We start from the raw sequence: 17,278 nt of genomic DNA, 5'->3' as shown, positions 1-17,278 counted from the left end.
ATAGCTCAGTTGCTCTATCCCAGGCAACATCCTGGTGAACCTCCTCTGTACCCCTTTAGTGCTCTCATCCTTCCTGTAGTGAGGCAACCAGAATGTGCACAGTGTTCCAGTTGTGGCTAACCAAAACTTTATACAACTCCAGTATTACCTCCTTGCTCATATACTCTATGCCACGACTGATGAAAGTAAGTGACCCATATGACTTAACTATCCTATTCACATGCTCTGCTGACTTGAGGGATCTATGCATAATTACCCCAAGATTTCCTCTCTTCCTCTGAACTATCCAGTGTCCTGCCATTCATTGAATACTTCCTCATCCTGATTCTTCTTCCAAAGTGCATCACCTCGAACTTAGAGTTAAATGCCATCTACCACTGCTCTGCTAATCTGACCAACCCACCTATATCTTCCTGTAAACTACAACCGTCTTCACTATTAACCACCGTACCAAACGTGGTTTTGTCTGCAAACTTGCTTAACATTACCCCCGCATTTGCATCCATATCAGAATTTCATCCAGACCAGAACTGATCCTATTGGTACACTGGGTCCATAACAGTTTTGGTATGACAACTGCTCCACCCAGGACCATAAACTACAGAAGGTGGCGTGAGACCATCACGGAAGCCAACCTTCCATCCATGGGTTCCATTTACCTGGCTCGCTGCTGCGGAAAGGCTGCCAACATCATCAAAGACTCCTTGCACCCTGGTAATGATCTCCTGCAGCCTCTTCCATCAGGCAGAAGATATAGCAGCTTGAACACATGCACCAGCAGGTTCAGGAATGGCTTCTTCTTGGCTGTTATTAGACTGATGAATGGAGTCTCTAACCTCAATTAATGCTGATCTTGCTAACATTGATCTCACCTAGCACGAGCCTTATGCAGTATTATTTGTATGCTTCTGTCCAAGTCTTTTTACAACCTCTGATCTGTACATTCTTGCTTACTATGATCTGTCTGTACTGCTCATAAACAAAGCTTTTCATTGTACTTCGGTACACGTGATAATAAATCAATCAGTCAAGCAATTAAACACTCTCCAGTCACTCGAGCAACCTTCTGCCGCTACCCTTTTGTAGCCAATTGCCAAGCCAATCTCTGATACATCTCACCAAGTTTCCTTGAATTCCATGTGTTTTAACCTTCTCAATCAGTCTCCCAAGTGGTACTTGTGAAAAGCTTTGCTAAAATCCATATAAACTAAATAAGCTGAACTTCCTCATCCTCACGCTTGATCACATTTATGGTCGATGGTCCAAGATGTTGATAGTGGGGGATATGGTGATGGTAATGCGATTAAATATCATAGGGCAATTATTAGAGTCTTGTTATAAATGGTCATTACCTGTCACTTGTGTGGCACAAATGTTATTTGCTATTTTGTCAAATGCTGCCTTAATGTCAAGGATAGTCGCTCTCTCACTTCATCTGTGATCCTGGCAAAACTGAGCATCACTGAGCAGCTTATTTCTTTGGCGGTGCTGTCCATCATATTGCTGATGGTCTAGAGTTGATAGAGCAGTAATTGGGCAATTTTGGTTTGTCTTGCTTTTTCTGTACCAAGCAAACCTTTCTACATTGTCAAGTAGATACCAGTGTTGCAGTTATTGTCGTCATCTCCCACCTAAAAATTCTTCATGATGCATATGATGTTCCTACTCTGCAAAGCAAGCATTTGTTACAGGGAATTGCTCTTTAACAGCACCTTTTTTGAGATTTATGATAACGAATATAATGGCACTAGGTGTTGTGGCATCTTTTAAAGGTCCCTGGGTGCTTTAGCTTAATTTGTTAGTAACATGAAAGTGGTGAAATAAACTTAATCCTCTTTGTCGGAGGAAGCAGATCTGTTTTCCAAACAGATGGTTGACTGATAACTGAACAGACAGATACTTGTCTAGACTGTATTTACCGCAGAAGTGCTGGAACAGCTCACATGTCTCAAATCAAAAGATCATTTGTAGTATTAAGCTACAAATTGTTCTATCAGTCACTGCCACAGCAACTAACATAATTTACTTAAGGAATTGTTGAATGGCAACCCTCAAATATTTTGACATAGGCTGAGCAAGTCACTTTCACAATGCAGATTTCCATTTTTGGAAAATAGAGATACAACATAATGTTAAAATTTGTTTGAGCCATTTTAAACATTCCATAATAGACTCAGTGCCATGTTTGCTGAAAATAAATGTTTACTTTTGTGTAATGACACATCAGTACTGAGTTCGTGTTTTAACTATATGAATTCCCTCAAATGACATTTGTCAGTCTGTGTGTACGATGTATTAGGCAGGGACATTGGTCTGCAATAACTGATTTCAAGTGGTGTGTGGGGAGGGAAAACTGAGAGGTGTATGAGTTTATATATGAACTATTAACGTTGGCACAAAATCTGCCAATATTCACTGAAGGCACGTTTCATAGTATTTTCTAAACAGTGCAGTGAATGAGTAACGATATTTCTCATTATATCACTGAAGGCCATTGTTTCTGTTAATATCACTGACTTTCCCATAGTTATCAATCTGTGAGGCCAACTTCTTAAAAAAAAAAAAAAAATTAAGCTTCAATATGCATACAGTGTGATAGTGGAGGCCTGTCACCAGTGGTGGTCCACAGGGATCAGTTCTGGGTTCTCTCTTGTTTGTCATTTATATAAATGATTTGAATGAGAATATAGAAAACTTGGTTAGTAAGCTTGTGGAAGCAGCAAAATTGGTGACATTGCAGACAGTGAAGCATGTTTTCAAAGATTACAAAGGGATCTTGATGGGTCATTGGGCTGAAAATGACAGACGGAGTTCAATCTGGATAAATGTGAGGTATTGTATTTTGGGACAGCAAACAGGGGTGGGAGTTATGCAATTAATGGCAGGGCTTTGGGTAGTATTGTAGAACAGAGGGACCTAGGGGCTCAGGTACATAATTCTTGAAGTTTGCAATAGGGTGATTAAAAAGGCGTTTGGCATGCTTGCCTTCGTTGCTCTGCTCTGTCCTTTGAATAAAGAAGTTGGGATGTAATGCTGAGGTTGTACAGGACATTGGTTAGACCTTTTCTGGAATACTGTGTCCAGTTCTGGTCGCCCAGTTATAGGAAGGTTATTATTAAGTTGGAGAGGGTTCAGAAGAGATTTACGAGGATATTGGTGGATATGGAAGGTATGAGTCATAAGGAAAGGCTGGATAGGCTGGGACTTCTTTCACTGGAATGTAGGAGGTTGAGAGCTGACCTGATAGAAGTTCATAAAATAATGAGGAGTGTAGACAGAGTTAATGGTAATTGTCTTTCCCTAGGATGGGGATTTCAAGACTAGGAACACATTTTTAAGGTGAGAGAGATTTTAAAATGACGGTGGGGGCGTTGGGGTGCAAATTATTTACACTGAGGGTAATTCGCATGTGGAATGAACTTCCTGAAGAAGATAAGGCTGCCATGTATGGATGCAAATGAATTTCAGATGGAGTGCTCAGTCATAATTTATTAACAAACAACTCCTCTGGACCTGAAAATGTAATTTTACTACTCTGGAGTCATATTCATCATTTAAATTTTATGTGGCCTTGGTGATTTATTTTTAAATGTTTTTTAACTCGTTTCCTTCTGTCTCATATCTAAATCCTATCTGGCTCTTGCTGTATTTATTTCTCATTTATACATTATTGAAATCCAACTTGTATTGCATGTTTCACTGAGGATTCTTCAGTATTACTGATTTATGAGCCATATTGTTGTTTCTCTTGCTCAGTAATACCATAGACCTGTAGAGGCACTGTGCCAGAAAAGATACCGGATTTGAGGAATTCTCTGTTGAAAAGCCCACAAAAGGTTATTGTTGAAAGACAGAATAATTTAATTTTGCCTATGGACAAAAATACACTTTCCTCAAGCCAGACTGTTGTGTAAATCAGTGTGTCTGCTTGCATGGCTTAATGGTAGCACTTGTCTGAGTTAAAAAAGTAAAAGTTCAGAACTTACTCCTGTAAATAACCCAGGCTGACTTTTCAATGCAATCAAAACTAAGAGTACTGCATTGTCAGAAATACTAAATTCTGCCCTTTTGGATGATCTCACTTGTGTCCATTTTGAAATGTACACCAAATGCCAGCTAACTGTCTAAGTTGCTGTAAAATCAATAGAAAAGTTGTAGCAATTATGAAATAAATGCAACATTTATCTAGATATAATCAACGTAAAAGTATTTTGGGATTAAGATTCTAAGTCACTGAACGGTGTTTCTGATCTGTAAATTCTGCTTAGATCATTTCTCCCCATATGCTGTCATTCCCCTCTGAATAGTTCAGATAGTTTCTGTTCTGTGCACTTGGGTAATGGTTATTTGAAGCTGTGTTGGTGTTGGAATGAATGCGAGTTTTTTTTTCTGCAAAACTGTACTGTTGTGCTGTTAGTTTACACCAAATCAGAACAGGCTGCAGTTTCATTTTGTGCAAGAGTAATTTCAGTTGAATTACAAATATATCCTGAAGTTTAAAGTCAGTAAATCTAGGTTACACCCTTTTTATTCCGTTATTTACAATTTGCATAGGGACTATGTTTAGAAGTGCAGAAAGACTTGTTTTTTTGGGAAAGTAAGGTACAGACCCCGATTTCATTTCACAAACCACATTCTGCTTCAGAGTGATTGATTGTCTTTGTTTTTGCTTATCAATTGCTTCACTTCTACCTTCGTTTAGTGACTTAATTTTTAACTTTAACCTCCAGGTGGTAGATATATAATCCCACCTACAATATGGATATTTGAAGGTCCTGTATGATTGGCTTCGGCCAGATTCATAGATTATGGCTGATTTGCTTTATATCGTATAAGTATTCATCAAAAAGATTATTTCACAAACAGTTTGTTTGATTTTAATGTGAGTACTGCATTCTCGAAACTAGTGACAAATTAATTTGGTTTATGTAACCTATGACACTTAATGGGAAATATAATGGAGATTTTGTCTTATTTCTGAAGATGACGGTTCTTTCATTACTGTCCTTTCAAAGCTTTCCACTTTGTATCAGTTTGTGCTTCTCCCTCTTCTCAACACCCCAGAAAATTGGAGAAACAGTTAAACCAATTAGGGTTTTATTCTTTAGAGTTTAGAACAATAATTGGTGATTTTACTGAAACATGCACAATTCTGAGGGGTTTTGACAGGCACAGTAATGAGGAGGTGTTTCCACCAGTTGAGGAGCTTGAACATCGTTACAAAATAAAGGGGCACTCACTTAAAACTGAAGTGTGATGGAATTTCTTCTCCCTGAGGGTAGTGAATGTCTGGAATTCTCTATCCCAGAGAGTTGTGGAGATCAGATTGTTGTAGTAATTAAAGATGAATTAGATAGATTTATGAAACATCAAGGAATTCAGGGCTGGAATAAAGGAGGAGTTGTGGCCTGGAGCAGATCAGCCTTGATCTTACAGAATGCAGGGCCACTTGAGGGTTTGAATGGCGTACTCCTCCTCTTTCTTATGTTCTTGTACAAGTTTACAAAATTGAGCTTTTTGTGACCTGATCTTTAGCAGAAATTAAAATTGGTCCACCGGTATCACATTCTAAGACATAACCAGTCCTGTAGCTCTATCAACATTCTGTGTGAAATGTTAATTATAATGTCACCACTACTTCACTACACTCTCTCTGCTTTGCATTTAGATTGGGGAAATGCAACAAACAGTTCTACAATGTTGCCTTTATGGATTGAAATTGTTAAACTTCACAGTTGCCAGAAGATGTGATACCTTGTAAGGACTGGTACGGAGAAACATAGGAGAAAGGAGCAGGACTAGGCCATTCCACCCTCAAGCCTGCTTTGTTATTCAATATGATCATGGCTGATGTTTGAGCTCAATATCCTATCTTATAATTTCAGTTGCCATTTTAATTCATGTTAGAATCCCAGTTGATGATACTACAAAACATGTCAGATCACAGAGTGAAATTTGGCCTGATGGATCGATCATCTTGTTTATTTTGGTTAACTTGGTGGTAATTCTTTGAAATATAGTCCCACAAGGCAGCATATTTTCCTTATTCTTTAAAAGAAGAGCATATTGAACTCCCCTGTTTAATAAGTTTATCTTTAGTCCATTTACTATGTGTATCAAAAGAACTAGAAGATACAGTAAACTTGCAGCTGTGAAATAATCATTGGTTGACTTGCATTTCAGCTGAAGCTTTTTAACTGTAACCACAGTGGATCTGTGAAATCTGTCTGGAATGACATACGCTCAAGTAGAAATCTTGCAGCAGAAAAGGAAATGGACAGTAATATATCAAACATACATACATTTTACTTCACATTCAAGTTACTGCACCAAGGAGGGGTCACCAAGGATCTTGATTCCATGTACCCTCCTATAACGGGAAAAGGCCCTTTAAGACCATTGAAACTGGCCCACCATTCAGAGAGAATGTGGTTAATCTGATCTATTACAAATATTTGCTTTAACCAATAATTTTTGAACCCTTTTATAACAAAGGTGTTCGGATCTCAGTTTCAAATATAACAATTGATCTAACATCAGTTGTTGTTTGTGGAAGAACGTTCCCAACTTCTGCCACTCTTGCCATGAGCATTTCTTAATTTCGTTCCTGAAAGGTCTAGCTCCAAGTTTGACTGTACATCTGTTTATAAACTCTATAACCAGTGGAAGTACATGGTTCCAATCTTCGTTCCCTGTTCCCCTTTACGTTTTGAACTTTTTAACTTAGTTATTTCCTTAACTGCCTACATTTCAAGGAACCCAACATCGGTTTGTGTAATTTCTGCTTGTAATTCAACACTTGGAGTCCATGCTGCTGCGTTTCTTTCAAGACCAAAATGTCCTTCTAATGCATGGGACCTAGAACTACTCATGATACTCCAGTGTGATGTGATAAAAAGCATGGCATTTTAATGAACTGTATACCTGAGCTTCAAAGTCTCGTTGCATCTCCAATATTTCTAGCTTTTTATCTTTTGAGTATACCCTGTAATTTCCACTTAGATTTAACATGGATGGCCTCCCATTTCCCTAATTTGGAATCCTGGTACAGGTTTAAGGCCTTTATCTAGTGTGTCAAATTACCAGAATCTCTGAAAGGGTTGTTGTAAAGGCAAAGTTTGTTTTAAATCAGTAAATGATCTAGAGTCATAGGGTTTGTTTCTATGCTGTATGACTCTTCGGTCCAACCAGCCCATGCTGAATCCCAAACTAAACTAGCCCCACCTGCCTGCTCCTGGCCCATATCCCTCCAAACCTTTCCTATTCATATATCCATCCAAATATCTTTTAAATGTTGTAATCATATCCGTATCCACCACTGCCTCAGGAAGTTCATTCCACATACGTGACACCCTCTGTGTAAAAGAACATTTACCTCCTAAGTCTCTCCTCTCACCTTAAAAATGTGTCCCTTAGTCTTGAAATTCACCATCCTAGGGAAAAGACAACTACCGTCAACTCTATCTCTACCTCTTATTTTATAAACTTCTAACAGGTCACCTCTCAACCTCCTTCGCTCCAGTGAAAAAAGTCCCAGCCTATCCAGCCTTTCCTTATAACTCAAACCTTCCATATTCGGCAATGTCCTGGTAAATCTTTTCTGAACCCTCTCCAGCTTAATAATATCCTTCTTATAACTGAGTGACCAGAACTGGACACAGTATTCCAGAAGAGGTCTCACCAGTGTCCTGTACAACTTCAACATAATGTCCCAACTCCAAACTCAAAGGACTGAGCAATGAAGGCAAGTGTACCAAACTCCTTTTTCACCATCCTGTTTATTTGTGACGCAAATATTAAAGAATTATGTACCTGAACCCCTAGGTCCTTTTGTTCTACAACACTACCCAAGGCCGTACCATTACTTGTATAAGCCCTACCCTTGTTTGTTGTACCAAACTGCGATCCTGTCATTTATCCAGATTGACCTCCATCTGCCGTTTTTCACCCCTTTGACCCATTTGATCAAAACCCCTTTGTAATCTTAGAAAACCTCCTTCAGCATCTACAGTGCCACCGCTTTTGGTGTCATCTGCAAACTTACTAACTATGCCTTCTATGTTCTCCTCCAAATCATTTATATAAAACAAAGGAGCACCCAGATCCAATCCCTGTGGAACTCTGCTGATCACAGTTTCTATTCATAAAAGTGGGCTGGTGGGAATGGTGAGCAAGATCTCTGTACCTTTTTCCAGGATCTGTCTGTCACTTAGGAACTGATTGGGGTCTCGGATGTAGTCACCTCCAGTTGGAGTTCTTCCCTTTTAAGTGTTGCAAACTGTTCTTCAGGAGCAACTGCTCAGAATTCACACTTTCAGCATATGCATATGTGAATAATGCAGAAGAGGGGACTGGCTAAAATGGTGACTGGAGTCAGGAGTATTCTCCATGTAAATTCATATCTGCATGCCTGCCTACCCCTAAGAACAGTTCACTCCCCCACCACTTGCTTACCAAAAGTTAGTTCACTTCTGCCTTAAAAATATTCAAGGATTCTCCCACAACCTTTTCAGGAAGAAAGTTCTAAAGACTTATGACCCTGAGAGGTTTAAAAAAAAAATCTTTACATAATGTCTTTTCAAGTGAGCGACCATTGATTTTCAAACAGTGATCTGCCCATTATAGACCCCCCCCCCCCCCCCCCCATTAAAGGAAACTTGCTCTCCACGTCTACCCTGTCAAGACCCCTGAAGATCTTAGGTTCCAATCAAGGCATCTTTTCATTTTCTAAAGTCCAGGTACAAGCATGGCCTGCAGAACCTTCGTTTCATAAGGAAACTCCCTCATTCCAGCTATTAGTCTCTCAAACCTTCTCTAAATGGCCTTCAATGCATTTCCATCCTTCCTTAAATCAGATGACCACTTCTGTGCACACTACTCCAGATGTGGTCTCATCAGTGCCCTGTATAAGTGAAGTATAACCTTCCTATTTTTGTATTAATTCCTCTTGGAGTAAATGATAACATTCTGCTAACTTTGCTAATTACTTGCTGGAGCTGTAAACTAACCTTTTGTGATTCATGCATGAGGACACTGAGATCCCTCTGTATATCAGGACTCTGCAGTCCCTCACCTTTTAAATAATAAGCATTTTCAACTTCTCTGGCTGAAATGGAAAGTTTCACTTTTTCATATGTTGTACCCCATTTGTCACAACTTTGTCCATTCAATTATCTTTATTTAAAATTTTATTCCTGGGATGTTGTCCTCTCTGACACAGCCTACATTGATTGTCTATCCCTAACTGCCCAAAAATCAGCTAAAACTACATGCTGTGGGCCTGAAGTTACATGTAGGCCAAACTAGGTAAAATGACTAATTTCCTTCTTTATAGGTCATTAGTGAGCCAGAAGGGTTTATCTGACAATTGACTGTTGTTACATGTACACCACTCCAACAAGTGACTTCTTGCCTTTTAATATTTCTCATCTCTACCCAAGCTGTTACAATGTCTTTGGTTTCCTGAGCGTAGGCCATCGTTAACTGACAGAGCAACACTTGTACCTTTTCATATTTTCCTGTCATTCCTAAATGCCCTGAACCAGTCAACATTCAGTCCTACTCCATGTCATCCTATAGCCGTGTTTGTATCAAATCGTAAGTTTCTTTTCTATGTACATCTCAGTTAATGTGTTTTACTTTGACATACATTCATGTACAGAGCTTAAAAGCTTTATTCTTTCACTTTAAATTTCTAGTCTTATCTGTTGGTGGGCTTTTAATCTGTATTCCCTGTCCGTTCATGTTATTGTCTATCATTTCTCTTTTGACTTAGCTATACTCATTTGCAATATCTTTCCAAATTTAATCCCTTGACCCCACTATTTAGTTAAAATCCTCTCTGCATCTCCAGTTAGAACACTGGCCCCAACACAGTTCAGAGACCATCCCATTGGTACAGATCCCAATTTTCCCAGTGATGGTGCCAATGCCCAATACATCAAAAACCACTTCTGCACATTCATGTCTGATCTAATTTTCCCCATGCCAATTTGTACATGACCCATGTAGTAATCTATAAATTTAGACCTTTGAGATTCTGCTTAATTTGGCACCTGGCTCCTCAAGTTGACTCTGTTTTCCTCCTCTTCCTTTGCCCCACATGCTGTTAGTGCCTACATGGGTCATAATGATCGGATTCTCCCCTTCTCACTGAAAGTTCCTCCATAACCTTGAGCTGATGTACCCTGATGCTGGACAGGCAACACCGACGTCTAGACTCAAGCTCCTTGTTGAAAACAGTGTTAATCCTCCTCATGATACTGTCTCCTACTGCCACTGATTCCTTCTGCAATTTTTGTTTTGTGTTGATAACATTACTGGAGTCAGTTTATAATGGATCATAATGCACAGGTCACTTCTTGAAGCTTGCAGTGTTTAACGCAAGCTTACTCCTGCATGATTACTGTTATAATGGTACTTTATCAGTACGTAGCAAGAGGAGGAATTCTGATCTTTACAGATGTTGATAGGTTTGATTAATATACATGGGGATTAAGGTGAAAGGATGAACACAATGGGTGGAGAAAAGAAAAAATCCTTGTTTGAGATAACCATACATGTAACGTGAAAGAGCAACACTTTATTTTGTAACTAAGCTTTCTCATCATGTTTAGTTCAAATATGATTCTAAACAATTATTCTTTTTATATTTCAGAGCTGAGAAGACTGAGGTGTTGAGTGAGGACCTTTTGCAGGTAGAAAAAATTGTGTTATTACAAGCTATGACTCCAGATGTAAGGCAATTGAACATATTTAACCAAGATTGCAAATAGTTTGGAAACCTTGCTGAATCTGAGGAAAGAGCCTCAACCCAGAAGCAAACATTGGATCAAATATATGTTTTAATGAAATACTAAGCACACTATTATGACTTTTTGTTTGAAAATAGATAAACACTGTGTGTTAGCCTATATGTGCAGTTCACATTTGAGGCATGATTTCTCTTCTTGTCAAGCAGTAGCACGCTGTTGTTTTTTTCCAGCTTTAATCCTGTCCAACCCCTGAGGCTGACTGAGTTACAGCAGCGAATAATTTTAAATTTTACTGCTACAGACTTTGTCATTCCATTTGTGATTGTAGATGGTTATTGACTTCTTTGTACAACCTAGAGTATTAGCCTTTTCTTTTAAGGTGCGAGATTTAGTCATTTTACATGGTTGATAATCCTGAATGTCATAGGTGGAATCCAGTTGAACAGTAACTTCCTGAAAATGTAATACAACATGTGAAGAATGTGCAAATTACTGCGAAGAAGCAATTATGCTGGCTGAAGAGAGCTGCTGTAATTAGTTTAAGTCCACTCTTCCAGGGATTGTGAAACTCCTGCATAATTGTGAACCTAGAAAATAACCAAAAACTGAGCAGTAGCTTTAATAAAACTGAAACATCCTTTCAAAAACTGACAAGTCCAAAATGGACCTGCATAATTATCTACAGCATATTAAATTAAGTTCTTGGACTGAAAAAGCAGCTGGACACAGTCTCGTTACTTAAACTGAACCAAATGATCCCTTCACTTTCAGTAGTTAAATATCTGCAAAGGAGTACAGATGTTGAAAGTAATATTTTTCTCTGAGGGGGCTTGTGGCTTGAAGGTCCTAGTCATGGAATAGTTACAGTATAAAAAGAGTCCTTTCAGCCCTTCACGTCCTTACTGGTTTTTGGCTAGTCTGGGTACCATCCACTCCCTATAGCCTTGCAAATTTTTGCACTTCAGATAATTATCCAGTTCTCTTTCATTGAAATCCAAGGTTGAATTTGCTTCCACGATCCCTTCAGAAGTGTACTGTAGGCCCGTACCAAAGGGGCATGGAAAAAGATTTTCCTCATGACATCTTTGGTTCTTTTACCATTTGCCTTCAGGATTTTCACTTCGCAATTGAAAAGAAAATGGCATAGTTCCAAGTCAATGTTGTTTGACCAGAGAGGACTTCACAGATAGTTGTGTTTCCATGCATCTGCTCCCTGGTCCTTCAGGAAGTGGTATTTGATTTGGAAAGTGAATCAATGAAGTTTTCGTAAATTGTTGCGATGCATTTTGTAGATGGAACATGCTGCTACTGTGCATCATTAGTAGTTAGAATGGACGTTTTAAGGTGGGGATAGGGTGTCAATCAAGCACTGCTTTATCCTCATTGGTATCAAGCTTCCTGAGGGTTGTTGGAGCTGCAGTTATGTAGGCAAATGGAGAATATTGCATCACTGGCTTGCACCTTGCCAAAGATGGACAGGCTTTGGGGAGTCAGAAGCTGAGTTACAGACTGTATAGTTTCCAGCCTCTGACTTGCTCCTGTAGATACAGTATTTATGTGGTTGGTGCAGAGATAGTGAGATGATAGTGAGAGATTCAACAATGCCATTGAATGTTGAGGGAAGGTGTGTAAATTCTCGCTTCTTGGAGATGTTATTGCCTGGCACTTGTGTGATACAATGTTACTGGCCACTTATTAGCTGAAGCCTGAATGTTGGCTCCTTCCATATCTGCAAAGTCATGAATGATGATTATACAATGTTAAGCACCAACAAACATCCCCACTTATCATAGAATCATAGAGGCTATTTAGGCCCATCAAGTCTACACCACCTCTCCAAAGAGCATCCAACCTGGATCCACTCCATCCCTGTAACCCTGCATGGGGTTTTAATGCACGGCACATTGCTGGACACTGAGGCAGACTTCAGCATGGCCAATTCACCTAACCTGCACATCTTTGGACTGTGGAAGGAAACCGGAGCACTCTGAAGAAACTCGCAGACATGGGTGAATGTGCAATCTCCACACGTACAGTCACTCAAGACTGGAATCAAACCTGGATCCCTGGAGTTGTGAGGCAGCAATGCGAACCACTGCACTACCCTTCCACTCCATTAAGATCTAATAATGGAGGGAAGGTCATCGATGAAGCAGCTCCAGCCTTCTCAGTCTTTCTAAATTTTTGAAAGACTATTAGATTCATCTGTTAACTTAGAACTCCACGTTATTTCTTCTTGCTGTCCCTGTACTACATTTTCTGTATTGTGCATGTTTATTGCACCAGAATTATTTGCATTAAAAAATTTGCAATTCGGGTCTCTTTAAGTGCATTACTTGGTGTTTATAAATGATAGTTTCATGTCATATAACTTTAATTTTTATATATTAAGGGAAAGTTGAAGAAGGAGTACAGGTTAAGTTCCGTGTCCTCCTTTGGGCTCTGTTTCACATTTTGAGCTGACTTTTATATTGCGAGGTATATTCTTCAGATCCTCTAGAATGTTTGGTATGTCTTATTCACTGGAGGATTGGTGTAATGTTAAGCGTAACATTGATAGTTTTTTTTTTATTTACCCACAATGTTGTTAAGAAGGAATTCCAGGATTTTGACCCAGCAACTCTGGTGAATTGGCAATATATTTCCATGTCAGAATGGTGAGAGAAGCTTGCAGGCAGTGGTGTTCCCATGTATCTGCTGCCCTGGTCATGTCAATCAAGCAGCTGCTTTGTCCTGGATGGTGACAGCTTTTTGATTGTTGGAGCTGCAAGTGCAGAGTATTCTATCACACTCGTGATTTGTGCCTTGTAAATGGTGGATAGACTTTGGGGTGTCAGAAGCAGGATTCCTAACCCCGACCTGCTTTTGCAATCTCAACACTTGCGTGTTTAATCCAGGTCAGTTTCTGGTCAGTAGTAACCCCACTATGTTGATGGTGGAGTTTCGGTGATGGTAATGCCATTGAATGTCAAGGAGTTATGGTTAGCTTCACTTTTTTCGAGATGGTCATTACCTGGCACTTGTGTCAGTCCAAATCTGGTCTATCTACATTTGGACGTGGAGTACTTCAGCATCAGGGATGTTGTGAATGGTGGCCAAGATTGGGCAATCATCAGTGAGCATCCTTCTGACTTTATGATGCAGGGATGGTCATTGAAGCAGCTGAAGATGGTTGGACCTAGGACAGTACTCTGAGGAATGGCTGCAGAGGTGTCCTGGAGATGAGGTGACTGACGTCCAGCCAGTGCAACAATCTTCCTTTGTGGTAGGCATGACTGTAATCAGTGGAGAGCTCTCCACTTGACTCCCATTGACTCAAGTTTTTCTTGGGCTCCTTGATGCCGCACTCTGTCAAATGTGACCTTGATCTCAAGGTATATCTCTCTCGCATAACCTCTGGAATTCAGCTCTTTTGTCCATATGTAATGTCAGGAAGTGAGCAGCCCTGATAGAACTCAAACTGAGCGTCAGTGAGCAGGTTATTGCTCAAAAAGTACTGCTTGATATATCTGTTGATGACCCTTCCATCGCATTACTGATTGAGAGTACACTGTTGGGGCAGTAATTTTTCCTGCTTTTTTTTGTATCGAGGACATACCTGGAAATCTTAAACTTCTTAAAATTCAACATAGTAGTTTGCAAGAACCTTTCCTATTTTGTACAAATTCTGCTTGACCCTGGCTACACTATCAGTTCACAGATTAAAATGAAAAATCTGTGCATGGTTCAGAAAATTCTATTTGAGTTCTTAGCAGTTTGTTCCTGAGCTCCTGTTTGGAAATAATTCCAGTAATAATATGTAATGAGAGATGTGTGACCATGCTCCTGCATGCACACACGCACAATTGATGCTAATCCCAATCTGTTACTTTAAAGTGGGTGGGACAGAAAGCTGCCCCAAAAAAGGCCCCAGTTGGATTTTACTGAATAATCACTGTGTTCTAAAAATACAGATATGTGAAATTCTTTTTCTGGTTTTCAGAATCCTGTTTCAAAGTGCTGACTTACATGGAAGTTCAATTTCTTTTAAATGTGGCTGTATAAATAGGAAACTGCACAGATACATATGAGCTGTCTTCAGAATATTTGCAAAATTTAATTTTAAAAATCACATTTGAGAGTCGCCATATTGTCATAGTGTTTTAAACATCCTTGATTTTGATCAATGCATAAGATAATCTCAAGGAAATGTATTGACCTGACCTGTCCAAAAAGTTATTAACTTCTAAGGTACATTTCATAAGGCATAAATACCATCTGTGCTTCACCTTCGTAACAATAGGAATGGTCACAGTGGAGTCTATAACCTCTGAAAATAGAATGAGGTAGTTGCTTGTACAAGACCATGAGGTATGAGCACACGTATATACTGGATTGGATGAAGAAATGCACTTCAAACTTCATGAGCAGAATGCTCCATTTCTGTACTGTAATAATATGTGATAGACCTTTATTTGTTCTTTGATTGTGAGTACTTCTCGTAAGGCCAGTTCTTGTTGCCCATCACTGCCAGTGTTTAAGAAGGTAGTTGGGATCTACTGCCTTGAACTCTGCTTAGGGTTGTGAGGTTTTGCTTTGAATCTTCATGTGACTGAACAGGCCAATTCTCACGAATCTTTATTGTGTCTCTGGCAGCCTGTCAACAGCTCAGAAACCTTGAGGGAATAGCTCTTACTCACTTCCCAATATAGTGCAGTGGAAATGAGACCAACCCTATTTGCTGCAGTAACGGCCTTGCCTAACTCATCATGGGCTAGGAATAGAATTTGGGACAGCTTCTCATCACCTTCTGACACGTCAGCTGTCTGTATGTGAATCACTTGGAACAATGGGCTGAGATATATGGTTTAAATCATGTTTTCTAATTTGCCTAGTTTAATACACCAAGCTTTTCAGTCTGCCCATTGAAGTAAACCTTACTTTGAATCAATTACTTTTTCTTTACAGAAGGTCTCTTTTTGAAGAAAATCATTTTCCAAGATGCTATTCAAATATTCCAAATTTATTAACTTTTAAAAATGTTCAAATATTCAATGGCATTTCATTTATTTTTTTACACCCCTTTATTAAAAGTTAGTCTCTAACTTAGATAGCATTCTTAAATTTTTCTGAAGAAGGGTCTAGGCCCGAAACGTCAGCCTTCCTGCTCCTCTAATGCTGCTTGGCCTGCTGTGTTCATCCAGCTCCATACCTTGTTATCTAACATTCTTAAATGTTGTGCTGTTAGTGATGGGAAAGCTCATGAGTGGGATATGTGAAAAAAGGGGATCCAGGTCTGGAGATCTCGGAGGTACTGTGAGGGAAAAGGATTAGTTAGATTTGATATTTGAGAATAGTTTAATAAACAACCTGTGGCGGTAAAATCCAGTATAGCGTGCAAAGGGAGGAAATGTGGCCAGGACCCTCATCTGTAATGTCTATGTTTCTTTTTCTGTCTGTCTTTCTGTCATGAGGCTAGCTGGGCCAGAATTTATTGCCCATCCCTAGTTGCCCTACCAAAAGTGGTGGCGAACTGCCTCCTTGAAATGCCGCATTCCATTTACTGTAGGAACACCCACAATGCTGTTAGGAAGGGAGTTCCAGGTCTTTGACCCAATAATACTGAAAGGTGTCTTGTTGGTGAGTGGCTTACAGTGGAACTTGCAGGTGATGGTGTTCCCATATATCTGCTGCCCTTGTCTTTCTAGACAGCTGTGATCATGGGTTTGAAAGGTATGGTCTAAGAAGCCTCGGTAAATTTCTGCAGTGCATCTTGCAGATACTACACACTTATGGTGGGTGTCATTGGTGGAGGGACCAAATGTTTGTGGATCTGGTGGCAATCAAGAGGGCACTTTTCTATCACTCTGTTTATAACTCTTTCAGACAGCGTAGTCGTCAAGAAACACTGCTGATTTGTATGTAAGTACTTTGTGATAGGTGTTGTTGACTTTTTTTTCTTTTTGGATGGTCAAGATATTTGATATATTATTTGCAAGTGGTGGCCAGTTGATGAAACTGGTGACAGTTTCAACTATGTTTTCCACATAGTGAACTTGAATTTTGTATTTAATTCTGTAATCACTACAGTATTTTGGTATTGTGAAATATTGTACCATTCTTTTCAATATTTCTTTGTTCGGGACTTATTGTTTCCTTGCCTAAAAATCAATGTCAAGTGATTTCTCCATTATACAGTCCACGAAAAGGGAATGTGTGCGCAGGCAGAGGACATGGCTTCAGTACTCAGTGAGTGCTTTGTGTTTGTTTTGACCAAGAAAGTAGAAAATGCTCAAGTCATAGTGAAAGAGGAAGTAATTGAAGTACTGGATGAACTAAAACTTGATAAAGAGAAGGTTTTAGAAAGGCAGGTTATACTTGCTGTCAAGATTGAACAGGCTGCATTCCAGAATGCTGCAGGAAATCACAGAATGATTGGCCATAATCTTCCAGTCTTCTTTAGAGATGGGTGTGGTGCCAGACCACTTCAAAAATGCAAAATTTTAAAAAGGAATGTGAGGATAACCCGGCAATGATAGGCCTGT

At 39.4% G+C, this 17,278-nt stretch overlaps 1 protein-coding gene across 2 annotated transcripts in view; it reads left to right on the top strand.

The window, feature by feature from the left end:
- LOC109923361 (rho GTPase-activating protein 17-like) overlaps nucleotides 1-17,278 on the top strand; it is a 110,776-nt gene that overhangs the window by 42,264 nt on the left and 51,234 nt on the right. For both annotated transcript variants that reach the window (XM_048609467.1, XM_048609466.1), the window contains exon 2: nucleotides 10,658-10,697. In XM_048609467.1, coding sequence (XP_048465424.1) covers nucleotides 10,658-10,697 — 40 coding nt within the window. The remainder of the gene's footprint in view (nucleotides 1-10,657; nucleotides 10,698-17,278) is intronic.

This window comes from Rhincodon typus, chromosome 21 (assembly GCF_021869965.1).
Source record: "Rhincodon typus isolate 14 chromosome 21, sRhiTyp1.1, whole genome shotgun sequence".
NCBI classification, from domain to species: Eukaryota; Metazoa; Chordata; class Chondrichthyes; order Orectolobiformes; family Rhincodontidae; genus Rhincodon; species Rhincodon typus.
Note: the sequence above shows the minus strand (reverse complement) of the source record. Positions and strands in the feature narration are given on the sequence as shown.